The 24,719-nt window shown below is 28.2% G+C and overlaps 1 protein-coding gene across 1 annotated transcript in view; it reads left to right on the plus strand.

Annotated features, from left to right (window-relative positions):
* The window catches only part of LOC107442031 (KH homology domain-containing protein 4), a 50,919-nt gene that overhangs the window by 24,689 nt on the left and 1,511 nt on the right, over positions 1-24,719 (plus strand). Inside the window, exons 9-15 of the mRNA XM_071181890.1 lie at positions 1,704-1,764; positions 4,522-4,627; positions 9,609-9,698; positions 12,078-12,184; positions 14,216-14,397; positions 19,398-19,555; positions 21,958-22,020. Coding sequence (XP_071037991.1) covers positions 1,704-1,764; positions 4,522-4,627; positions 9,609-9,698; positions 12,078-12,184; positions 14,216-14,397; positions 19,398-19,555; positions 21,958-22,020 — 767 coding nt within the window. The remainder of the gene's footprint in view (positions 1-1,703; positions 1,765-4,521; positions 4,628-9,608; positions 9,699-12,077; positions 12,185-14,215; positions 14,398-19,397; positions 19,556-21,957; positions 22,021-24,719) is intronic.

Consider the following 24,719-nt stretch of genomic DNA (forward strand, 5'->3'; position numbering starts at 1 on the left):
AATTTTTTTTTCTATTTTGACAAAATGTTTTTGTATTTTTAACTTTATAAAATTCTCCAAAAATTAGTTGGTTATAATTTAATAATAGATTTTATATCGCAGTCTTTTTCTGAAAGCTTTTCTACTCCCAATCAAAGAAATCTGAATTATTTTTCTCAGCAAACCAACCAATCACACATTTTTTTACAATCGCTAACAGCAATGTTTGTCGACAAATCGTTACAATTGTTGCATTAATGCTAATTTTTTCTATTTCATTTTAACCTTTTATAACATATTTTAATTTTAAAAAAATGTTTTTTTAAGAACCAACTATATATTTATATTTAATTTTACTCTTTTGTTGGTCAATATGATTTTTGATTCGATATTTTGTACCAAAACATTAAAAAATAAATTTAAAAAAATCTTGAAAATTGTCAAAATAAATTATTTTTTTCAAGATGATATGTTAAAAAAATAACATTTTGAATAAAATATTTTATAATATCGACACTTTTCTTGTACACATCCTATACTTTATATGAAAAAAGAAACAAAAACCTGGAAATTTTATGATTTTTATCTGGAAAACATGGAAAAATCAGGGAAATTTGAAATCGGATTTGAGTGGCCACCCTGTAAATTAGACAGCAAAGAAATAATAATGTAACTATCTGCTACCTTCTTTATTTAATCTAATAGTGTTATATTTGATGAAAATAAACTCACATAACTGACTCCACCACAAAACATTACTTTTTACTGCACCCCATGACGTGGCGACATTGTCGCAAAACTTTAGAATTCTTGCAGAAATATTTTGCGAGGTAAAAAGAATTTGGATTGCTTTTCTGAAGAAATTTACTCATACAATTTGAAGTGCTCAATTTATGCCTATATCGTAAATCCATTTTGATTGTATTTTTGGCAGTTATTGACACAGATTTTTATGTGGCGTTTTAGATATCCCGATACATTAAAGTCTATGTAGGAAATTTGAATTGTGCATTTGATCGTTTACTTTTTAAGGCAATGATTCTATCGATTTTTTTGTGTGTCAGTTATTGCTTTTGATTTCCACATAGTCTTTCAAACCCGATGTTTTCAATACAGTATTATTTATTGCGACAATCAAATCTGGAAACGAAACACGCATTCGAGTAACAGCTTTCTGAATGTTCATGTTTTTTTTTTTTTTTTTTTTTGTTTATGTGATGAGGATTTGTAAAATGCGCTAAAGGAAATAATTGGTGCTCCCCCCAACAAAATGCGAGATATTTCTCATAATATTAGAATTTTAAAAAATACTGCATATTCGAGTAAAAAAATTACATTGATTTTGTAAACACAGTGTATTTGTTATCTTAAATTAGTAACATACATATTTGTTGTTGAAAATATCTTGCAGAAAAATATTAGTGCTAGAGAGTTTTGTCGCAGAAAGCCACAGGGTTACTGAATTCGTATACTTACTATTGTATTAAATATTGTTGTAGCAATTGTTTACTTTAAAATGAAAATAAAATAATCGATTCTGCATTGTATACATTTTAAAGTTTTATTTTAAATGAATTATTTATATTTTATTAACCTTACTGGCATTTTTTTATATTTTAAAAAAAATTTCTAAATTACTTTTAAGCTATGCCTTAATCATACTTAATTAATGGTGCTAATATTCATTTCCAATTTGAATAAAATATTGAAAAACTTTATTTTAGACATCCAAAGCCTGAGGGATTGCAAGCAGCCAAAGCATTAGCTATCAACTTAGTTGAAACAGTAAGTTTCAAGTACTTATATTCTTTATTTAAAATAAGATAAACTCTTTTGAATATACTTTTTTTTCTTCATAATTACTTTTTTGATTTAGGTTTCAATCGCTAATTTAAATTAGAAAATTTGATGAACATTGTGCTGGAAACATGAGATCCCAAATCAATAATTTATATTCAGACAAAATTTTCTATGAGTTGTGCTAATATAAAATTTAAATCTTCTTAATTCTTGGAAACAAGACGTTTTTTAAGCCCTTACCAGGATTTCCTNACAACATACTTTTTTTTTTTTTTTTTTTTTAAGTTCTCATTCACGCACGATAACAATTTTTTATGCAGATCTATTTGAGAAAAACTTCGTAAACATGAGGCTGAAAAAAATTCCATGATCACTTTATCTAGAATGGATGAACTACCGAAATAAGTGCTAATGTATAAGATTCATAATCTGAAAAGTAATTTCGGAATGGTGAACATTTAAAAAAAATTGGTTCATTAGAAAAAATGTTTTTATTTTTCCTCATTTTTTTTAAATCTTATATTTTAATGATTAGCAATTTTGTTGTTAACTACCGAAGAATTATTTAATCAGTATTATATATGTTTCCCTCCTATTTTATTTGCCTACAATTCTATTGAATAAATGTTTGATACCATTCTTAGTTATGGAAATTTAAAAACCACACAATTCATTGATCACTTTTCAATGTGCTCGATGTCATTGTAAATCCTTGTCTATAAGTTCTATAATTTTATTTATATTATTGTTACGAGACGCAAAATTTAATTTGTGTTTATTATTTGTCACTTTTTGATACGACGATGTTACTTTTTTTGCCGATTGACTTTTTCACAGTTATTGCTACTCAAATCCTCATGATGTCTTAAATTTGATATTTTCATACGATATTATTAAGAATTAAGAAATTCAAATTGTGCTTATGAGTAGTAAATACTTTTTGACACGATCAATTTGCTCTAAATCCATAAAGCTTTTTGTTTTAAAAAAAAAATTATTTTTTTTTGTTAGTTAATGTTGTTAATTTACTCGTGATATTTTAAAAATCCTGATATTCTTACGGTACGAGAAATTAAAATAGCGCACTTGTTTTTTCATTATTTGACATAATTTTATCATTGTTTTAATCAATTGTTTGGCAGTTATTACTTTTTTGCGTCTTTTTTTATTTATGCTTCTTTTTCTTTTTAAATCTCAATATTTTTTATACAATATTATTAATTATAGTATGTGAATCTCAAAAACACATTTAACTAACCCCTTTTTGACTTGTCTGATTCGTGCAATTACGTTGTAAATGCACTTGGTTTTACCATTAATCTTTTTTAAATTATTTCAGGTTTTAAAATCTTCTTTTTTTTTTCTATGTGATGATGAAATTGCCAAGTGCAAAAAAAGAGGAATATGCAGTTTTTTTTTTTAATATATGTATTCTTTTATGTACACATAAAAATGAGTCTTTTATTTATCTTCTTTGTGCAGAAAGATAGATAAAAAACATGAAACAAAAATATTAGTAATAAAACAACTAAATTGTTAAAAAAAAATTCATATAATTTCTTCTCTGTGCAATCACATACATGTTTACAGAATAGTTTGTATTATTATCTCTATTTTCTTCAGATTTTTTTTACTTTATCTTTGCTACTTTTAATATCAGAAACGATGCTATTTTTGAGCCTGTGGTCTAATAAAGCAACTATTTTTGAGTGCTAACTTCTTCAGTAGAGGTTCTTGACCTAAAAAATAAATTTCCTCTTGATCATTTTGTACAAAAAAGTAATTATAAACTATGGTTTTATTTAAATAAAATATTCTGGAGAGAGATTTTACATGTGAAATTTAATAGAATGTTAAGTTATTATCCTAATTCAATTGAAAAGTCATAATTTTACTTTAAATATATGTTTTAAAGATAAAATTTATTTATTACCCATTGGCGAAATGGATCTTGGTTTAGATTGCATGGCGTCCTCACTTTTCAACAACAGTAATCAAGAGTACATAGTGTGTGTGCGTTGCTATGGCGACCGTTGCTGTTAGATATTTTTTTTAGAATTCTCTTTTTCACTTTTAATTTTGTTATGCATTAAGTTGGTGAGTTTATTTTTGAGATATGGGACCAGAGAGATCCCATACATACTTCTTGAATTGTGAATAAAAGAGAATTACATCATTTGACCGATATGTTTGTTTTTATTTTTAATAATTGTTCTTTTTAATAACTGTCTTTTTAATAATTGTTTTAATAATTGTTGTTCTTTAAATTTAATAATTTTTAATAATTGTTCTTTATTTTTAATAACTGTAATCGATTTTATCATTTAAATTATAAAAAAAATAAATATTAAGCCATCGAGTTCATAGCCTACAACTACAGTGTGATATTTGTTTATAAAATCTGAGGTCTTTGATTTAATAATCATCTTTAACCATTTACAGTTATAAATAAATCTAAAATAATATAAACAAAAATGTCTACGTGTGAAAAAAATTATAAACGGCTGTTGATTTCAATCATAATTTCAAGATGCTGAACAACATGAATTTAAAATGGAACAAAATTGCTTCAAAACCTAACATGTATTACAATTTTAAAAAAATATTCATGGTAGACGCTTTAAAGACACACAAAAAAACAATATGATTAAAACTGTAAGACACAAAGTAACGTTTTCAAGAATTTAAATCTTAAGTCAAAATTTCTAGTTTAAAATAATGAAGTATTTTATTTTTATTTAGGCGCATGTGGAATTTGCGACATGGCAGCAAACTCAACAATCTGTTTTGCAACCTTTAACCTCAGTTGTCTTACCTCAACCTGCCCCCGTTGCTTATCAAAATCAAGGTAAGTGGATCTGACTGATTAGTGATTTGTTCTAATATGTATAATTTTAATTGTTTCATTAAAATTCTTATTTATAAAGAAATTTTGCAAATGAGACTTGATTGCTTTTAGTATAAAATAGTTATTTTGCTATTCTTAAAAAAAATTGTATTTTTAAACTTCATACAAAGATGGTGTATTTGTCATAGTTTAATTTTGTTCTTTACTTTAATTCATGGAAAGATAAGTAGGGGACACATGTGTTAGTTTCCTACATTATGTAACATGTCTTAGAGAACATGTTTATCAATTAAAGTTTGTTGTGGAATCCATACATTCAAGGCAACAAAATTATTTATGTTGAGTCTCTTTTAGAAATTTGGTTTGGCAAATACTAGTTTAATTTTACTTGAAACAGTCTGTTGGTACTTGGTTAGTTTCTGCTGTCATATTAATGTAAACTTATCTTACTCAGTACTTAATATTTGTATTTATTTATTTTAAGTTAAGTGATAAAACAATGTTGGTTTTGAAACCATTTTTGTTTGTTTTTTGTATTGTATCTATTATCAAAATGCATTTTATTTGTATAAAACAGCTCCCTTCCAAACAAAGTCAGTATATATGAAAATGTTATGTTTTAGACTTTGTTTGTATCTGAAAATTTAAGGCCTATGAATTTAGTAAATTATGTTCCAGAGTTTTTGAAGTAATTCTAAGTAGATGAAGTTATGTAGGTGACACATTGAATTTCTTTTTTTTTTTGTAATTAGTTTTACAAACCTAGCCTAGAACTTCTGTATTTCTATTGATTGTTTTTTTTAATGTTTCTAGTTTCAGTTTCAAGTAAAATTTAAAAGAAAAATAAGTACAGAAAGAGTATTACAGTAATTTATAACATTAAAAATTACTAATAAGAGATTTGTAATAGTTTTAAAAAAAATTATTGTATAGATTAACTTCATTAAGGTTATTTTTCTGCTCAAATTTGTTTTTTAATTTTTTTCATATGTTGAAATTTATCTATTGTTTGTTTTATTTAGAAGCTCTTCTAAATTGTTATTTATAGAGATGCAATTCATCCTATTTACTTTAAAAACCAGCCCAACATCACTCTAATTGTGTTACAGTCATATTTTAAAACATTCCAACTATATTTTAAATTGTTGTAAGTCAGTGGTTTCCAACACACGTGGCCGGGAGCCACAGTTAAAAAACACCAGTCAAATAGTGGGCCGCAACTTAACCAAAATTTTACACTTTTAATGTTTGAAGGGAAATTAAATATTACTGTCAGATTTTTATCAAGTTGTACAAAACAAAAGTATTGAATTACAAATTAAAATAAGAAGTAGATTTTTAAAAATATTTTATAGCATATTAAAAAATTCTGGCTACAATAACTTTAATGTGCACCTATGTATTAAACAATTAATGTGCAACAGACATCAAACTGTCAAGATATAAAACTTAAAAGTATTTAAAACCCATATAGATTTTTTACAAAAATTGTCCACAAAAAATGACAACTAATATATTTTAGTTCGATGGCTGCACCCAGCCCATGGGCCGATAGTTGGTAACCACTGTTCTAGCTGTAACAATTTTCAAAAATTGGGCTCAATTTTTTTTTTTTTTTTCTTAATATGGAATTTTCTATGAAACTGTTAGATTTGTCCCAAATAAATGTGTCTGTTTGTCAAAGGTAAGAGATTACGTCGTAATTAAAATTCCAAGTTGTTTAAAAATTATTATTTTTAATGCTTAAAGTTCAGGGCTTTTTTTTTTTTTATCTAGTTTGCTGTTCCATCTTGTTCATAATACCACTGTCAACAAGCCTTGATTGCATTAATAATTTTTTATAAGTTTTTTATTTCTTCATGGAAAGATAAGAAGAAAGTGCATGTATAGGTTTTGCACTTTCGATACAGCTTTCCTAAATTAAATGAGTCTCGAAGAACATGTTTATCCATTAAAGTTTGTTGTTGAACCTACATTCGAGACAACAAAATCTTTTATTATAATATTAAAACGTTAGTGTTTTATGAAATCAAATAAATAAGTGGTTCTTTGTGGAACTTTAAACATGGAATCTAGCATTTTTAAAAAGTGCTTATTTTTGATTTTGGTTTTTTAAAAGCACTTAAAGGTGCTTTTGTCATTGGGTGTGTTTAAAAAGGACTTAATTTTCCAGTTTTGAAAATATCTTTTTCTTTCCCATGTTGATTTTCGCCATGTATTATGCAAAAGCGAGCTTTTCACAATTCATTCGTCCACAATCGATTTCGGCTCACCATCGGTCCATAGTGTTTGACAGTGCCCATCATTTTACATGTTTGATGAAATACTTGCGAGTCCGCATGGGCGTTCACTTAACTGAGTTCGATGAGATTATTGCACTCTCGTGTGCTACTCTACTGCATTTTCCAAGATATTCTCAATTTCAAACTTAATTTCCACCCTCCGATATCGAACCAAAAATTCTCTCGATCATTTTATAACGGCTAATATAATCAAGAAAAGAGTTATTTGTCAGAAACTTGTTATTTTATCATGATCATGTACATTCTTTGAGAATTATTTTGCATTTTGTTAATGTACATAGTGCTTAAAAATATTTTTTGAGTGCTTATAAAGTACTTCAAAGGTGCTTATTTTTTGTTGAAAGATTTGACTACTCACCGTGTTCTTTTGGCGGCACCCCCACATTACTAAGGAAAAGTTCATTATCAGCTGTAAATGTATTGACCCATAAAAGAAAATACTACTAATTGTTTTGAGATTATTTAATGCGAAAAATTAAATACATTAAATTTTTCTTGATGCTTGTTTATGCTCAACGTGAATGAAATAGACTATATTATAGTTTTCAAAAAAGAACTTTTATAATATTTGTTGAGAATAGTTAGTTATCAGAGAAACGTAATTGTTTATTCTTGAATTTAATTTTGAATGGAAAAGCTTGATGGAAATGCTTTTTAAATCTTTTATAAATTACGTATCTTTTCTAATATTTACATATCTATTTATGACCATTTCATATTTCTTTCTATGTATTGTTATAGAGAAAAAAAAATTAATTTTACATTTACACAAATAACATAATCATGTAAACCAGTGTTTCCCAAACTTTTGACTTTTGTGTACTCCTTCTAAATTTTTTTGTTACGCTGTGTACCACTAATAAAAAAATGAATGTATTTTATACTATTAAAAAAATTACACTAAAGTTAAAAATCACTACTGGCTGTTGAAACAACTAATTATTAACTGTTAACTCTGCAAAAACTAGCCAATTGAAAAATACGTAATCGTAGATTTTCCTTTCTAGCTTTTTTTTTTTTTTTTAAATTGAAATTTTCGTTTTTAGCAAGATATTTCCCATAAGAACGCGTACCCCCGCTAAACTGTTCCCGTACCCCTGGGGGTACGGAAACCACACTTTGGGAAACACTAATTTAGACAATATTATTAAATTATACTATATTATATAATTATTGTTGACTATATTATATAATTATTGNCGTACCCCCGCTAAACTGTTCCCGTACCCCTGGGGGTACGGGAACCACACTTTGGGAAACACTAATTTAGACTATATTATTAAATTATACTATATTATATAATTATTGTTGACTATATTATATAATTATTGTTTATATTATAAACAATCAAATATTAAATGAATTATGAATTATTGGTTTGCTATAAATATAAATATTACTAGTTCAACAAAAAAAATCCCTGTAATCCTTCCATGGAACCCTTTCACGGAACACCTTTTGGGAATTGTTGCATAAATCATTATTGTAGGAACTCCAACTGCTACACATTATCTCCAGTTTCAAAAGAGAATTTTTCCCCCCACTAAGCACAAGTAATTCGAGCAGTGAGTTCATATAGGCAAAAAGCTTCAGATCCTAAATTCTAATAATTATTTTTAAAAAAAACTTGTTTTTTAAAAAAATTCTACTTTAGTTCATTACCACTGAAAAAAAAATAATTTGCAACAGCCTCAAATAATTCAAGCATGCCTGCCAAGTCTCCTGTTTTTTAACGAAAAGTCCTATATTTTATGACTATCTTCTGTTTTCCTGTATATTCTCTAATTTCTCCTTACATGTTGAAGAATTTTTTTTAAAAAAAATGGCGACAAAATATCTGCTAATGGCAAAAATGCTTCTCTTATTCCTCAACTTATGGTGCTATTGCCGGTACTACAGTATGTTGAGTGTTCACAGTTTGAGTAGGCCAAGATAGCCTGGTTGGTAGGGCATTGAGCCCATCTCGAAGAGATAGTGGGTTTGATTCTCGCCGGCCAAAATCCCCTGTGTTCCCGTAACAAATCAATACCTCTGGGGGTTCTAATCCAGGAGTTTTCTTATCTTCTAGATTGGGAGCAAAATTACAAGGATACAGAGTCGGACATGGGTCGTAAACCCAGAATCGGGTCGGCTACTCGACGACGGTTGTAATACAGTTTGAGTCATTATAAATGATCATTTTAATAAACAATGATAATTACAAGAATCTTAATTAGTTTAAGATTTATATACATACTTTTTACTTCACACTAAATGTAAGTGCTTATATCAGGGGTGATTGTGCTCCGGAAAAAATCCGGATTTCCGGTGTTGAAATAATTATTATNATAGATCAAATTACAATATAAAGTGAAGGAACTTACATGATTATGCATGATGTAGCAAAACTCTAAGTGTAGCCCATAAAATGTTGCTAGTAAAATAAAAGTTATTTTATTTCTCCTATCTTGGCAGGTCTGGTTCAAGTCATTGTGATTATATTAATTTTTTTATCTATAAAAAAGAAAGCAAACTTATGTTTTTGTGCGTTAAATACAATTTTCCTGCATTGAATTAAGAACATGTCATGTTGAAAAGTTTTCTTCAACCTCCATAAACAGCTCTCATTAAATAATTTTGAAGTGCAAAAATTATCATATTTCTTAATAATGTCTTGTTTTTGTCCATTTTCTTTTAAGTGGTTGTTACTCCTACTGTTTTACCTGGAGCTTTGCCTGCGGGTACTGGAGTAGTTGCTACTGGTATACAAATTCCTTCTTCTGTACCAGGTAATTTTACTTCCTTATATACAGTAGAGAACCAATTATCCAGGATGTTCGGGACCATTGCTATTCCGGATGTCTGGATTTCCCGGTTTTCTGGATCGACCAAAAAGTGTCGTTAATCTATGTTTTATCGAACCCGAATTACAAGGAAAAAGTGTAAAAGTAAGAGAAAAAAGAAAGGCTCTCCTAAATTTAAAAAAAAAAAAAAAAAAAAAGTTAGGAAAAAAAAATTTAAAAANTTTGAAAAAAAAAAAAAAAAAAACGTTAGGAAAATAACATTTAAAAGAATTTAAAAAAAAGCGCAAGTTTAGACAAGAGAAACAAGTTTAAAAAATTCAAAGCTTTCATATTTATTTTTTAAAAATAATTACAATTCCTAAATTAACTAATATGAACAAAACCAATAATTAAATAACGCAATATATTTCATACCTAATTATATGGAGGGAAACGATAAAATAAACGGGAAACTTATTAATCTAAATAAAAAAACATTTGAAAATTATCGAAACGATAGTTATAAAAGGCACTAGCATAAATATTAAAACCCGAAACAAGGCAAGATCAACCGAATTTTGTTGATAAGAGCACTATTTTTAATTACAGCAGATGTGATTCCACATCAAGAAAAACTTGCAAATGATACCGCACTTCCAAAGAATCAGAATTTATTCAAAAGAAAAAGATTTTATTTTTATTAATCGATGTCAAATAGATAAATATATTTTTCTCTTTCATCTGTTCACTGATATGCATGCAGTGCATTTTCGCCACACCCTTGAGTTTGATTGACGGCATAAAGGAGAAATAATACATTCCTCCCTTCCCTGCCTCCTCTTGCCCCCTACTACATGGTTCAACGACATGATGAAACTGATTTGAAAACCCTAAAGATTAGAAACTGGAAGAGAGTTGCCTTGGATAGGAGGCGCTGGCATTTATCAGCTGTTGAGGTAGTTAAGACCTGCAAAGGGCTGTTGCACTGACAAAGAAGTAGTTTAAAAAAATTTATTAAATTGTTTTTAATTTTCCATCCCTGTTTTTTGATAAGTTAAGCAATTTTCTCACTTTATCATGTCATTTAAGATCTTAAACTTCTAAAAATGTGATTAAATAATGTTAATAAACTCAGTGCTCATATTTATATTAGTTAAAAATTTGAAGCTCAGATTTTAAAACTTGTTCGAATATTCTGTTCCCAAAATTATTACGTAAACTGCATTAAAATTCAAATTTTTCTCTTTTTTTTTCCCCAGAAAGTCTTTATACTTAGCGGTGTTTATAAATAACATCACTTTCTTTTAAATATGTCTCATTCTTAATATTTTAGTGGTTAGATTTCAATTTTGTTTTCCAAATATTATTTATTCCATTAGCTGTCAAACAAAATGTTTTAAGCTGTTCTGTTCCTACTATTAGTTCACACTCTCCCTATATCTTGTTCAAATAAATTTTTTTAACCTTGTTGTGGATGGTACTTGATGTTAATACAGTTTTTTAAAAATATTAATTCATTAAATAAATTTAATTAATTTTACTTTTATATTGGAGAAAAAAATTTTAATTATTTAATAAAAAGTAACTGTAAAAGTTTTTTTTTAATGAAAGAAAGAAAAACGCTAATTTTATATTATCAAGATGTATGATGTAAAAGGGATGATAACCTTTTTTTCTTTTGCAGTACATGCACAAAATCTTCACCTCAGTATCATGGAAGGCAATACAAGTTATTGTTATTCTGACTATCATCCATCTCATTGAAAATGTGTTTTGTGTCATTAACTTAAAAATTTTCTGTTATTACATTAATCAGTTGTCTGTTCATTCACCTATTCTTGTTTAAAAAATTGGAACTCTGAAAAGGTACAAAAACTAGATAAAGATAACAAGCCCTCTTCTTTTAGAAAAGATTTTTTTTTTTTTTAAGGAGTGCAATAAAATTCTGAGATGTAACGTTTTTATATCACAGGTTTCAAAATGACAGTATCATTGGCTCAGTCCCTATAAAATTTGACTCTGACCCTCTTAAAACAAACTGTTCTTAATTTTGTGTTTTTGTCACGAAATATCTTATTTCATCATAAATGTACATTTCCCATATTCTCTGTATCGTAATGTTTCGTTTAAATTAACTTTATTATTTTTTTTTTTAATTTAATAGTAAAAATGTGTATGGACTCATAATATCTTGAAGTCACAGGTCCAGTGACTATGTTATCTTAATTTCTATACCAGTTTTATTTTTTACCCTTCCGCTTACACTAAATCAGAATTTCACTTTTTTTTTTTTAAAAAAAAAGCCTCATTATCGTAACTATGATTTTATTCTATTCTTGTGAATGGTTGATCAAAATTTAAGTTTCTTTTTTTTCTTCTGGTTAGGTACTATGACAGCTGGTATCCCAAGCTTAATGCATGCAAATGTACCTACACTTGTATCTCCTGTCTCAGTTGCATCCATTGTACCTGTATCAGTGCAAGGTAAAATATTCTTTTAAGTAGTTAATGATTCAAAGCACATTAAAATTCAAAAATATACCTGCTTTTACTTTTATATTTAAGATCTATTAAACAGGGTATCTGCTCGCCTGAATTTTGGTATTGAACAAAATTTTTCATGATTTTAACTATATTTTTTTTTAAAAAAATCATAGAAAGTCATTGACTTGGGTCGCCGAATAATTAAATTTGTAAAATGAAATTTAGCCTCCTCTGCCCCAATTTCATGGTGTTCCGAATATCTGAATTTGTAGCGAAATCCACACTCACGGTCATATTTTATTGAAATAGGAAATGCTTTTATCATGTTCTTTCAAAAAATGAAAGAAAAAAACATTTCTAGAGCAAATTATCTTTTAAACTTCTGTGATTTCAGAATTTTTGTTGTTATTGTATCAATTTAAAATTCTAGCTGAAGCAAGCCAGTCATTGGCGAATTTTTTTTTATGCCGAAATGAGAACCGAAAAATCCGGAGTATTTGTTTCCTTTCCGATGAACAAGAAAGGTATCTTAGGAATATAATTCTGCAGTAAAAAGGGGGGTAATTCACTTTTGTATTTTTTTAAGCTACTTTAGCTAATTCCACTCTTTCTTTATTAAAATCTAATTCTAAATNGTTGAATTCACTCGGTGATGTGGGAAAGTACTGATTGTTTCGATTTACGCCCGTTTCTTTTTGGGTTTTTTTAACGCTAAAACTGTTTATAAAAAGTTTTTGTTTTTCAATAATATCATTGATTGAATATGAATTTTTTGAGCGCTTGAAAATTTTTGTAAAGTGCTTAAAAAGTTTTTAAAAAGTGCTTATTTTTGATTAAAAGATTTGGCTGCGCACCCTGTGAGCTGGGTTCGAGGAGATTCTTGCAGTCTTATGTGCGCCTCTGCTGCATTTTGCAAGATATTCTCCATTTCAGGCTTCATTTTCCACCCTCTGAAATCGTACCGAAAAATTTCTCGGTCTTTCTATGGTGGCTAATATAATCGAGAAAGGAGCTCTTTGTCAGAAATTAGTTATTTTATCATGATCATGTAAAGCCTTTAAAAATTATTTTGCATTTTTTTAGTGTAGATAGTGCTTAAAAAATACTTAAAAAGTACTTATTTTTTGTTGAAAGATTTGGCTACGCATCCTGCTTTTAATTAATTTGCAAAAATTTCTCAGTGTGTAACTTCTTAGGTAGCAAGCTAACATGTTATCAAAAAATTGACTATGTACTTGGCATAATATATTTTGTGTTACCTGAGGAATGTGAAAAGTAAAGTGTCATCTAATTTTTTGAAACGTTAATTTTAGCACAAAATGTGTGCTTTTGTAACCAGGGTTCTGTCAAGGCCACATTTACTACCGTTTATCGGTACCTTCACAAATTCAACTTTACGAAAAACAATAGTTTCACAAAAATATTTTTTCTTAAAATTTTATTTTTGTATCCTGTTAGAAACAATAAATCCATATTTTTACCATATTTTTTTATTGATTTTTTTAATTTTCACAAATTATGTCTAAATTTTCACGAAATAGGTACCTCTCAGAAAAACCTAGACAGGCCCCTGGTAACATTAGTTTTCCATATAAGTGATGCTTTTTGTAAAAGCAAGGGGAAAAAAAATAACATAAGTATAATTTTAACATTCCGACGGATAAAAACAGACTTAACATAGATCAAACTACAATATAAAGTGAAGGAAAATTTTATTTTTTGAAATTTTATCTCACGTATTGTTACTCGTACTGTCGTCCCCAGTTAATTACATATTGGATAATCGAATAACCCGCTTATACGATTAAAGTTTAATGGAGTTAAATAATTTTATATTAAATTAATGTTAAACTTCCCCGTTTAAACGGGGACAAAAAAACGAAGTTTTTTGTCCCCGCCTAATTGCATAAAGAAGGGGTACTGAAAATGAAATTTTTTTTTTACTGTAATAGTAGTTCGTTAAAGAGAGGTCCGACTGTTTTTCAAACTTCTGAATTTATAGTTTATTGTTATAGTTATAGTTTATTATTTCTCTTTAGACTCACTTGGCTCAACCTGTTCAACAAACTCCAACTTCAATGGTGATGACCATTACTGAGCCAACAAACTATCCAATAACATCCCGATATATGCAGCTTTCTCAAATGCAATCTGAAATGGCTAAACATAGATATTATGGAAGCATAGATGTTTCTGCTGTTAACAGGATACAGCCAAATTGGTGAGCCCTTTTAAATTAGGCTTAATACTTTTTATACAAATCAATTTAATTATTTCAGATCCCATTTATTAACATTTATTAGCTCAGTGGCTACTAAACATTTCTGCTTTTCGTAATGGTTTTCCAATTTTTTTTTTCCTTTTGGTTTCTTTAGATTTGCATCAAAGCAGTAAATTTGTATTAATTGGGTTTTATCTGTTGATGAATTGCAGTTTTCCAAGTTTTAATTTTGAAGTATCTGATATTCTTTATTCTGTTCCTTCAGTTCCAACAATTCAAGAAATCTTTGCTGTGGACTTTTTAGCTCTGATTTCTTGCTCGCGTTCAACCTGCATTTTTTTTAATGACTTTAAATATTTTCACCATTTAAGTGAAGTGATAACATATTTTCTAAGATATCAAAGCTTCCATTGATATGCATTTGCAGAAGCTAATCTAAACCTAAGAGGATGCACACAAAAAATTCTCTTTTTCCTTCATTACTGAATTTTAGAGTAGAAAAAGTGACTTCAGACAAACCTAGAGTAAACCATGAAGTTTCAAATACCGAAAAGAAAATTTTAAAATGAAAATTAATTATGAGAAGGTAACTTAGGAGATAGAATTGTGACAACATAATCACAGAAAGATTTTTTCCTTAGGGAAGTAAAAAATTTTGCTTTTATTTAGCTGCATAAATTTTCAAAAGATGTTTATCTTTTATTCGAAATTATATTAAAAAGATACCTTTCTTGCCCATCGGAGTGGGAGAAAAATGCTTGTGATTTTTCTATTTTCATTTGAGAATAATTAAAAATAAACAGTAATAAAGTAAAAAATTTGTTTTTCTTTTCCCTCGAAATTTTTGTTCTATTTTTTATCCAGTTTTTACTATTGATTTCCACATAGCTTTTAAAATTAGAAATTTTTAAAACGGTATTATTTATTACAACAACTGAATCTCGAAATGTAAACACGCATTTAGTAACCCCTTTTCGAAGAGTCCGATTCGCTCGATTTCGCCGTCAATCTTTTTTTTATTTTATTTGGTAGTGGCTGCTAAGGATTTCATTATTTTTTTTTAACTTATTTTTTAATGTGATGATGAATTACAAAATGCAAAAAGGAAATAATTAGTGTGTTATTCCCCTACAAAAAGTGAGAATATCACAAAAAATATTAGAATAAAGAAATATTACATATTCAATTAAAATCTTATTATTTGATCTTTTTTTTTTATTAAGTTGATGCTTTTGTTAATTTAAATTAGTAACGTGCATATTTGTTATTTTTGTAAGCATCTTGTAAAAAGATATGAGCATTGGAGAGGTATGTTGCAGAATGCTTGAAAAAATTCTGACACATGGCTTAGGATTATGCAAATGTGAAGTACTCTTCCAATAATTTGTTAGCAGTTTAATATTTTGAAGTTTTTTTTTTTTTTTTTTTTCATCAATTGAAATTTCATGACTTACTCTAGGTTTGCCTAAACTTTTTTTGTGTGTTTTAAATTAGTAATGAAGAAACAAGAATTTGCGACTAAATTTTTCTTCCTCTCTATGGCTTCCTCTTAATAAAGATCATTTAATGGAAAACATTCTCTTTATGGATTCCAAATTATTATCAATTTAAGGAGATTTCACCTTAACTGTAACCAATTCTGAAACAACTAATTACAGAATTTCAATTTAACATTAAAAAAAAACCTGTTATTAATAAAAATGTACAGTGGGCAAAAAACAAAAAAAGACCATCCTGAATAACTTTTGATCCAATGATCGTATTTTAACCTTCTGGGACTCAATCTTAACCCCTTACCTGGTTATCCCGAGAAAACTCGAATGTAGGGCGAAGCCACGAACTGATAAATGTAGTCCAAAGTGTGCTCAAATGAGCACTCCAAGACCCCGTAATGTTAATCTTCCTTTTGGGGGTATTTCGCTGTATCTCAACTATTAAAGCGAAAAATTTTTGCACTCAATTATAAAATTCGTTTATCAAGAGATAATTCCATGCAAGAAATGACTTTTAGTAAATATATATTATTTTTTATCATTTTTTTCAACAATGGCCGAAAAGGTATGCATTTTTTTGCATAATTTTAAAGAATGTCATTTTACATGGGAAAATACAAAATTTGAACCATATCGGTCTATTAGTTCCTGAGACATTGAATATCAAAAAAATCTACGCTACTTGATTTCTCAGAAACTATTATACCTATTTTGCACCAATTTTGTGTTTTGCCATGTAAAATGACATTCTTTAAAACGATACAAAAAACTGTACACCTTACAATTCAAAATTTTTCTGACCATTATTGAATAAAATGATTTTAAAACAAAATATGTTTTAATTGTGCATTAAAAATTTTCATTTTTCTTAAAAAATTCTTGAGATATTGCAAAATACACAAAAAAATAACATTAAGATTAAATGGTTTAAACTTTGAGCCGCTCTNCTGAGACATTGAATATCAAAAAAAAATACGCTACTTGATTTCTCAGAAACTATTATACCTATTTTGCACCAATTTTGTGTTTTGCCATGTAAAATGACATTCTTTAAAATGATACAAAAAACTGTGCACCTTACAATTCAAAATTTTTCTGTCCATTATTGAATAAAATGCTTTTAAAACAAAATATGTTTTAATTGTGCGTTAAAAATTTTCATTTTTCTTAAAAAGTTCTTGAGATATTACAAAATACACAAAAAAATAACATTAACATTAAATGGTTTAAACTTTAGGCCGCTCTCCCGACTTAACTGTTGGAACCATATTTCCCAGATTGTGCCCCCCCCCCCAAGTCAGAAAATTTCATTGTTATTTAGAGAAGTATGTTTTTTTTTTTTTTTTTGTCTGATTTCGTAACATAAGATATCATGTGTACATATTAATTATCATATTTGAGGTCACCCCCTCGAGCCATTGAGATTGAGTCCTAGAACGTGAAGATCCAATCATTTGATCAAAAGTTAGTTCAGGGTGGCTCTTTTTTTGCACTCTGTACTTTAGATATCTTATCTGCAATTAACTTTTAAAATTTGTGTCGTAAAAGTTGTAGTTTCATTTTGAGGTAGTTGTGCAACTTTGCGAAAGGTGCAAAAGTTTTGAATTCTATTTTCTTCCTCCACAAAATGCCTTCGGCATTTGTACGAATAACGTTTGCGGGCTCTTTTTCTAAAATTCCATTATATGAAAATTATTTCACTCCAAACCGCTTCAGTGGCTGAAACAATTTTATTAATAACACATCTATGCCCACTCAATACAAACAAAAAACATAATATTAAAATAAAGAAACAATTGTAATTCACATCGTGACCGCCAGCTCCACGACTACTAAACCATTTTCATTATGCATTCTCTTTTTTTTCCCATGCCAGTCCCCTTCAATTGTTTTGTATTTTAACTCGCTCGTGGCACCGTCTAGATGTGGCAAACCTTACAGTACGTTATTGATGATTCAATAAGTGACTGTGAGTTTGCTTAATTTACAAACCTGTAGCGGTTTTTTTTTTTTTTTTTTTTTTGTTTTTTTTTTTTTGTTGAAAGGTGTCATAAAAAGTTCTTTTTAGATTTTTCTCATTAGATTATATTTTACCATAATCTTGTTTATTTTAATCTTCAGTTATGAAACTGAAAAATTAAATGTCTTCTATATTTCGGTTGATGGCTATTGAATAGAAATGCATTTCAAACATTGACTTAAATACAATTACTTCGTTGAATTTTAAATATACTTAAAATTATTGAATTTTATATATTAAGTGGATGATAAAAATTCCAATATGTTTCTAGCGACTGCAAATAAATCATTATAATAAACAGATATTAATTTTTCAGAGTGTAGAAATTTGTAAAACATTTATTTTTTTCTGAAATGTGTAATTTATTTTTTTTCTAATTTATCTAGCACATTAAAACATGAATAGTCTCTTTAGACTTAAATCTTGATTGTTTTTAAAAATTAATTTACTTCTATTCCATTATTTTAAAGTTATTACCCTCTGAAACTCTCTATTAATTTTAAATTATTATTGACAGTTTAACTATGTATAAAGTAACAGTTAATATGATCCTAGGTCACATAATTAAGATACTTAAAGATCTTTCACCACTTTGACAAAATACAAATATTCCATCTACGCAATACTACCTATGAAAACTGTAAAAATTAGCTTTTAACATTTACAGTCACTGAGTTATTATTATAATTTTTCTGAATAAAAAAAAGTGTGTTAACATGCTTTATTTAACATGGTGCATAGCATCATTTAAAAGTGCTTATATTCGATTTTCACCACGTATTATGCAAAAGCGTGTGTTCAACATTTTCATTCAACCGCAATCGATTTCGGCTCATCGTCGGTCCATAGTGTGCGAAAGCGCCAATCGTTTTACATGTTTAATGAAATACTTGCGAGACCGCGCAGGTGTCGACTGAGCTGGGTTCGATGAGATTATTGCACTCTCGTGTGCGACTCTGCTGCATGTTGCAAGATATTCTCCATTTCAGACTTCATTTTCCACCCTCGATGTCAGACCGAAAAATATCGCGATCTTTTTATGGTGTCTAATATAATCAAGAAAAGGAGTTCTTTGTCAGAAACTAGTTATTTTATTATGATCATGTAAAGTCTTTGAAAATTATTTTGCATTTTGTTAATGTATATAGTGCTTAAAAGGTACTTATTCTTTGTTGAAAGATTTGGCTAAGCACCCTGTTTATGTATATGTAAGAAGAAATAAAAACAACCGACTTTTCTATCAACATAATACTGTTCTACAGCATTAAATCATGATTAATGTAGAATTTGAAAGCTAATTTTTACATATTTCATGTAAAAAGTGAAAAGTTAAGAATTTCCTTGGGATAATAACAACATTTTTTTAATTAATTATTAAATGTGAGAAGAATGTCGGTTGTAGGGGGAACATCTGTAAGCAAGGTATTAGATTCGGTTTCTTGGATGGTGTTAACACCTTTTTTCTGTTTGTTGTACTAACACTCTAGCTTGCAGGAGTCTAATGTAAACCATCCAACAGAGTTACAGTCCAGAGAAGAAGCCGGTCGACATCCCTCAGAAGTGCCCCTCAAAGATCGGGAACTGATGCCGCCACCCCTTTCCATGCCAGCCACTAGTCCACCTCATCATAGTATAGTTAGAAAAAGTAAGATGTTCTTAACTTGGATGGTTTTTGTGGAGATGCTTTTTGAAATGAATTAAATTAGTTTTACGAACCAAACTTCTCTATTTCTTTCCTATTTCTATTGATAGTTCTTTTTATGTTTTTAGTTTCAATTTGAAATAAAATGGTAGCTTTGTAGAATTACTTTTTAATAAGTACAGAAATAGTAAATACTTCTTTTTTTTTTTGAATTTATACTATTAAAAATTACTAATACAAGATTGCCACTCCACAGGTAGAACAGGGAAAATACAAGAAATTTGATCTTTTCTTTACAAACTGGGAAAATAAAGGGAATTTTGTTTCTTATTTTTGACTTTTAAAAAATGGTGACCACTCAGAGCGTCACCTATCCTATGGAATATTTAAGCATGATATTTCAAATGTACTATAGCATTATTTAAGTATGTCCTGTTGTTTTTATATCAAATAAAACTAATAAATATAGTTAGCCCACTATGGCTCACACAAGAGCACAGTCATTGTTGTTTCCCTCTTAATATATTGCGTTTAATATGTGCAGGGAAAACAGAGACTTTTTTTTCCAGATTTGAGTGGCAACTCTAATAAGATACTTGATTTTAGTTAAAATAATTTATTGAACAGAAACAAAGTTATTTTTCTGCTCAAATTTGTTTTTTTCACGATGGAAGTTAATTTATTTTTTGTTTTATTTACAGAGATGCAATTCATCCTAATTACTTTAAAAAACCAGCCCAACATAGCTCTAAACATGTTACAGTCATATTCTGAAGCATTCCAGCTATATTTTAAATTGTTCTAGCTGTAACATTTTTCAAAAATTGGGCTTCATCTTTTTTTTTTATTTTTAATATGGAATTCTCTATGGCACTATTAGTTTTGTCCAAAAAAAATATGTCTGGTTGTCATAAGTGAGAATTTCGTAATTACAATTTCAAGTTGTTTAAAAATTATTGTTTGTAATGCTTAAAGTTCAAGACTGTATCTTTAACTAGTTTTGCTGTTCCATCTTGTTTGTAATACCACTGTCAACAAGTCTTGATTGTGTTAATATTCTTTTATTTCTTCATGGAAAGATAAGAAGAAAGTGCATGTATAGGTTTTGCTCTTTCGATACAGCTTTCCTAAATTAAATGAGTCTCGAAGAACATGTTTATCCATTAAAGTTTGTTGTTGAACCTACATTCGAGACAACAAAATCTTTTATTATATTTTAAAAAGTTGGTCTTATTTATGAAACAGACATGATAATATTCTATAAAAAATCAAGATTTTTCGCTAACCATGATCCGGAAGTTTCCTGAAATCCAAGGTCCCGAAATTTCGAGAAATCATGGATCAGATTTATGTATAAAAATTCTTGGGTATTTTATTAAAAAATATTAGAACTAGATTTTATACTTGGCATCTCTTTCATTTGTAAATATTTTTTCTGGTAGAATAATAAATTTGTTTAGAGATAAAAGTAAACTTATAGATAATTATTCATTTAAATTATACTGTATATAATTTATTTAGAATTTCATGTTTCGAAAACATCGACGATTTAAATTTATAAAGACGTTAATATTTTGAAATACATCATTAATGATTTTATTCAAGATTCTTGAGTTGGGCTCACAATTACCCCTGATGAAATCAAATATAAATCAATGGTTCTTTGTGGAACTTTAAATGATCTGTCTTCTTTTGGCGGCACCCCCACATTACTAAAGAAAAGTCCATTGTGAGCTGTAAATGTACTAACCCATAAAAGAAAAGACTACTGATTGTTTTGTGACTATTTAATGTGAAAAACTAACATTAAATTTTCCTTGATGCGTGCATATGCTTAAGGTGAATAAAATAGACTAAGAGTTTTTTTTAAGGGGGATGCTTTTTGAAGTGAATTAAATTAGATTGAATGAACCTGTTGCATATAACGCACGTTTTGTGTCCAAAGTTTTATAAAGCTTATTTCAAACAAATTTAATGTTTAATAAACGATCGGCAGTACTTAAAAATGTTAGTTTCTTCTTTGGAGCACTTTTCGTTTGTTTTCTGAAAAAGAATACAAAGTTGAAACAGTTCCCATATTCTAAAATTTTTTATAAAAATATGATCGAAACTCTCTCAATTGTATAAGGAGAAAAGATTAAATTGCTATATGTGTATCACCATTTTTTCTTTAACCTTAAAAATTGTGATTATAAATGCACTATATTATAGCAGAAGGCTTTATGGCAGTAAGAAGACACCTTAAATTTTGTTCTATTAAACCAAAAGCTGAATAGCTTAAGTTATTTATACCATAAAAAGTTGCATGCAATCTGTTACTGCAAGAAATAGGTAATTTAAAATAGTGAATATGAGGTTGAGTCCTAATGAAAAGGAAACTTTCATCTGAATTCTTATGTTTACAGATGTTCCAAATGATGAGGGACCACAGAAGAAGAAATTAAAAGGTGCTCTTGTTGGCCTTGCTTGTAAGTTTATCTTTTATTCCTTTCTATAATTGGGCCCTCAATTAAATTCTTTAGTTGAGAAATTATATAATGGGTGTGATCACTTTACTGACTTGAAAGCAAAACATTTTATGTCGTATCCATATTTAACAAAGAGCCCCAGAAACAAAAAAAATGTTCAATAAATTGGGTTGTTTACCAATCCAAGTGCGTCTAAAAAAATTGAATACATAAACAATAAGAATACACATTCATTAAAATAAGTGTAACAGTAAACGAAAACAGTGAATATTAAATTAATAAAAATAATAAGATTTTTTTTAAATTAGTTTTTTTCTTTTCATGGAGAGATTTAGATTTCTAACCTATAACTATTATTTTGGTTATTATATGCTATAACTGTACGAAATTTCGAAATCTACATTAAATATTTATATGGATATTAACATTTTTATAGAAAAAAATTAATTTGTCTTATGTTTCTTTGTAAACATTGATTAAAATGAAACAAAACTTTTGGATACATTTAAAATGGATTCCAAAATAATTTCTTTATAATTTGAGAAAAGAATCGTTAAAAACGGCTCAAGATACGAGTCATTAAAAGAGTTTTTATACTGAGCAATAAAAATTTAAAATAAATTTTCTTAATTTTGTACCGAATTTTATTTTTCGACTCATAAAGTCCGATTTGAATATCTTAAAAAGTTTCAAACAACTTCTTATTTTTTAAAAGAAAGCTCAAAATGATAATAATAAGGGATAAAATGATAAGGGATTTTCCGATAGTATTATTTTGAACTTTTAAACAAGATTTAGCAAATGTATTAGCATTTTTAAAATGACACTGGCATTGTTGGGAGATAATCCCCCATAAAAGTATCTTTTCTTTTGCATGTTTTATTTCTTAATAGCATCAGTGGAAGGGCATTGTTTGGTATAGGGTGTTCAAAAGCACTATTTCATGTTTGTGATTTATTATTGTCAATCCGTCAAACCTCTAAAAGCTTTAAAACTTCATTGATAATTATGAGACATCACATAACCTAAACACTTCTGAATTTAGAAAATGATTCTCTAAGTGCTGTTTAAATTAGATCACAAAATGTGTTTCCGTTATTTTGTGCAACCCATATATATATATACATACACAGCGAAACCTCGGTTAAGTGGACACTCTTGGGGCCGAAAAAAATTTCCGTTTGCGGGAATGGTACCCTAATAACGAAGTTTAACACCATAAATTGTTTTTAGAATATTTTCAAAGATAAAGAAACAATTAAATAATCTACAGTAACTATCTACAAGGATATTTATTTAAACTTTAAAAATATAAAATGGAATATATTAAAGTTTGATATAAATACATAATTCTAGATGTAGCTACAGATAAATGAATATAATTTTTCTTATTAGCGCAGATACTCAAGTTAAACATATGATACTGAATAGGAGCTTTTAGTCCTAAGTCAGTTTCAGTTATTAGGTTTACATCCCCTAACACTTACCTATCATTTGATAGGGAACATGTTGATCAATACTTCCTTGAAAGTAAACCTCCCACTATTCACAGAAAGAAGAAAAAAAAAGCAATGCATACCTGTAAGCCACAAGGACGTATGTAGTTGATTATTCACAACGGGTGTCTGAATAAATGTTTCCTTTATATAAACCCCTCAAAGATTATACTTCTGTTCTCTCTGTTATACTTCTGTGTTAAATACAGTCTTCAAATTTCTAAAAAAATGAAGAAATTTTCAATGGGGAAGACGCATTGAGAGCATTTAAGACTTCATTTCAACTTGAGGTTCTTATTTATAACCTGAGTCGTCCAGATGAAAAGATCAAAAGATGCTGCTGTCCGAATTATTTCACAAGAGCAGTATCATTTTTCCTCCTTTCTTTACAAAAATAAGGTAAGGTGACAGAAGAAAGATTGATTCTTTAGTACTGAAGTAGCTTAACAATATTTTTAGTTATGGGTAAAAAATTTACATTCTTTAAAAATGGTGAAAAGTTGCATTTTTTTCTTCCTGCAATTCTGAGCAGAAATAGTTTTTTTTTTTTTTCCAAACTTATAAAAAGTGGTGATTGGTTTGAAGAGATAGAAAATAATGTTTCAGGGCAAAAATGACTGTCCACGTCGGGTTGCGGAAGTGTCTGCTTTGCGGAGAATGTACATAATGGTTTATTTATAGAAGATTCCTGGGGAATTAAAAATATGTTCACATTCAGAGGTGTCCGTTTTGCAGGAGTGTCCATAACAGGAGGTTTCACTGCATATGGGTGATTCTCACGAAACATGACAATTCGGACCAAAAAATTTCTTCAAATTTAAAGTCTTCAAAATATTCTAAACTTTTTTTGTATACTTCTTTATTAATATTTTATAGACAGCACTGTAGTTTATTGACATTTGCTAGAGAAAAAAAATAAAATAAAAATTCACCAAATCTTAAATGCCAGGAAAATGACACATTACCTTAGAAGTTTAAAAAACAGTCATTTTAAGTTAATAGTAAGTAACTCAACTTAAGCCTTTATGTTAGATGGACCATAAGTTGCTTAAATTAATTCTTTTTATCTACTGTAGAACGAAACAAAAAAAAAATTTGTTGCTCATATGTACAGAATAAAATTTTGTATAATAATCAATCATTAAATAAATAAATAACTTTGATTACATCCAAGCATATTACAATCATAGATCACATCCCTTA

The sequence above is a fragment of the Parasteatoda tepidariorum genome, chromosome 6 (assembly GCF_043381705.1).
Source record: "Parasteatoda tepidariorum isolate YZ-2023 chromosome 6, CAS_Ptep_4.0, whole genome shotgun sequence".
NCBI classification, from domain to species: Eukaryota; Metazoa; Arthropoda; class Arachnida; order Araneae; family Theridiidae; genus Parasteatoda; species Parasteatoda tepidariorum.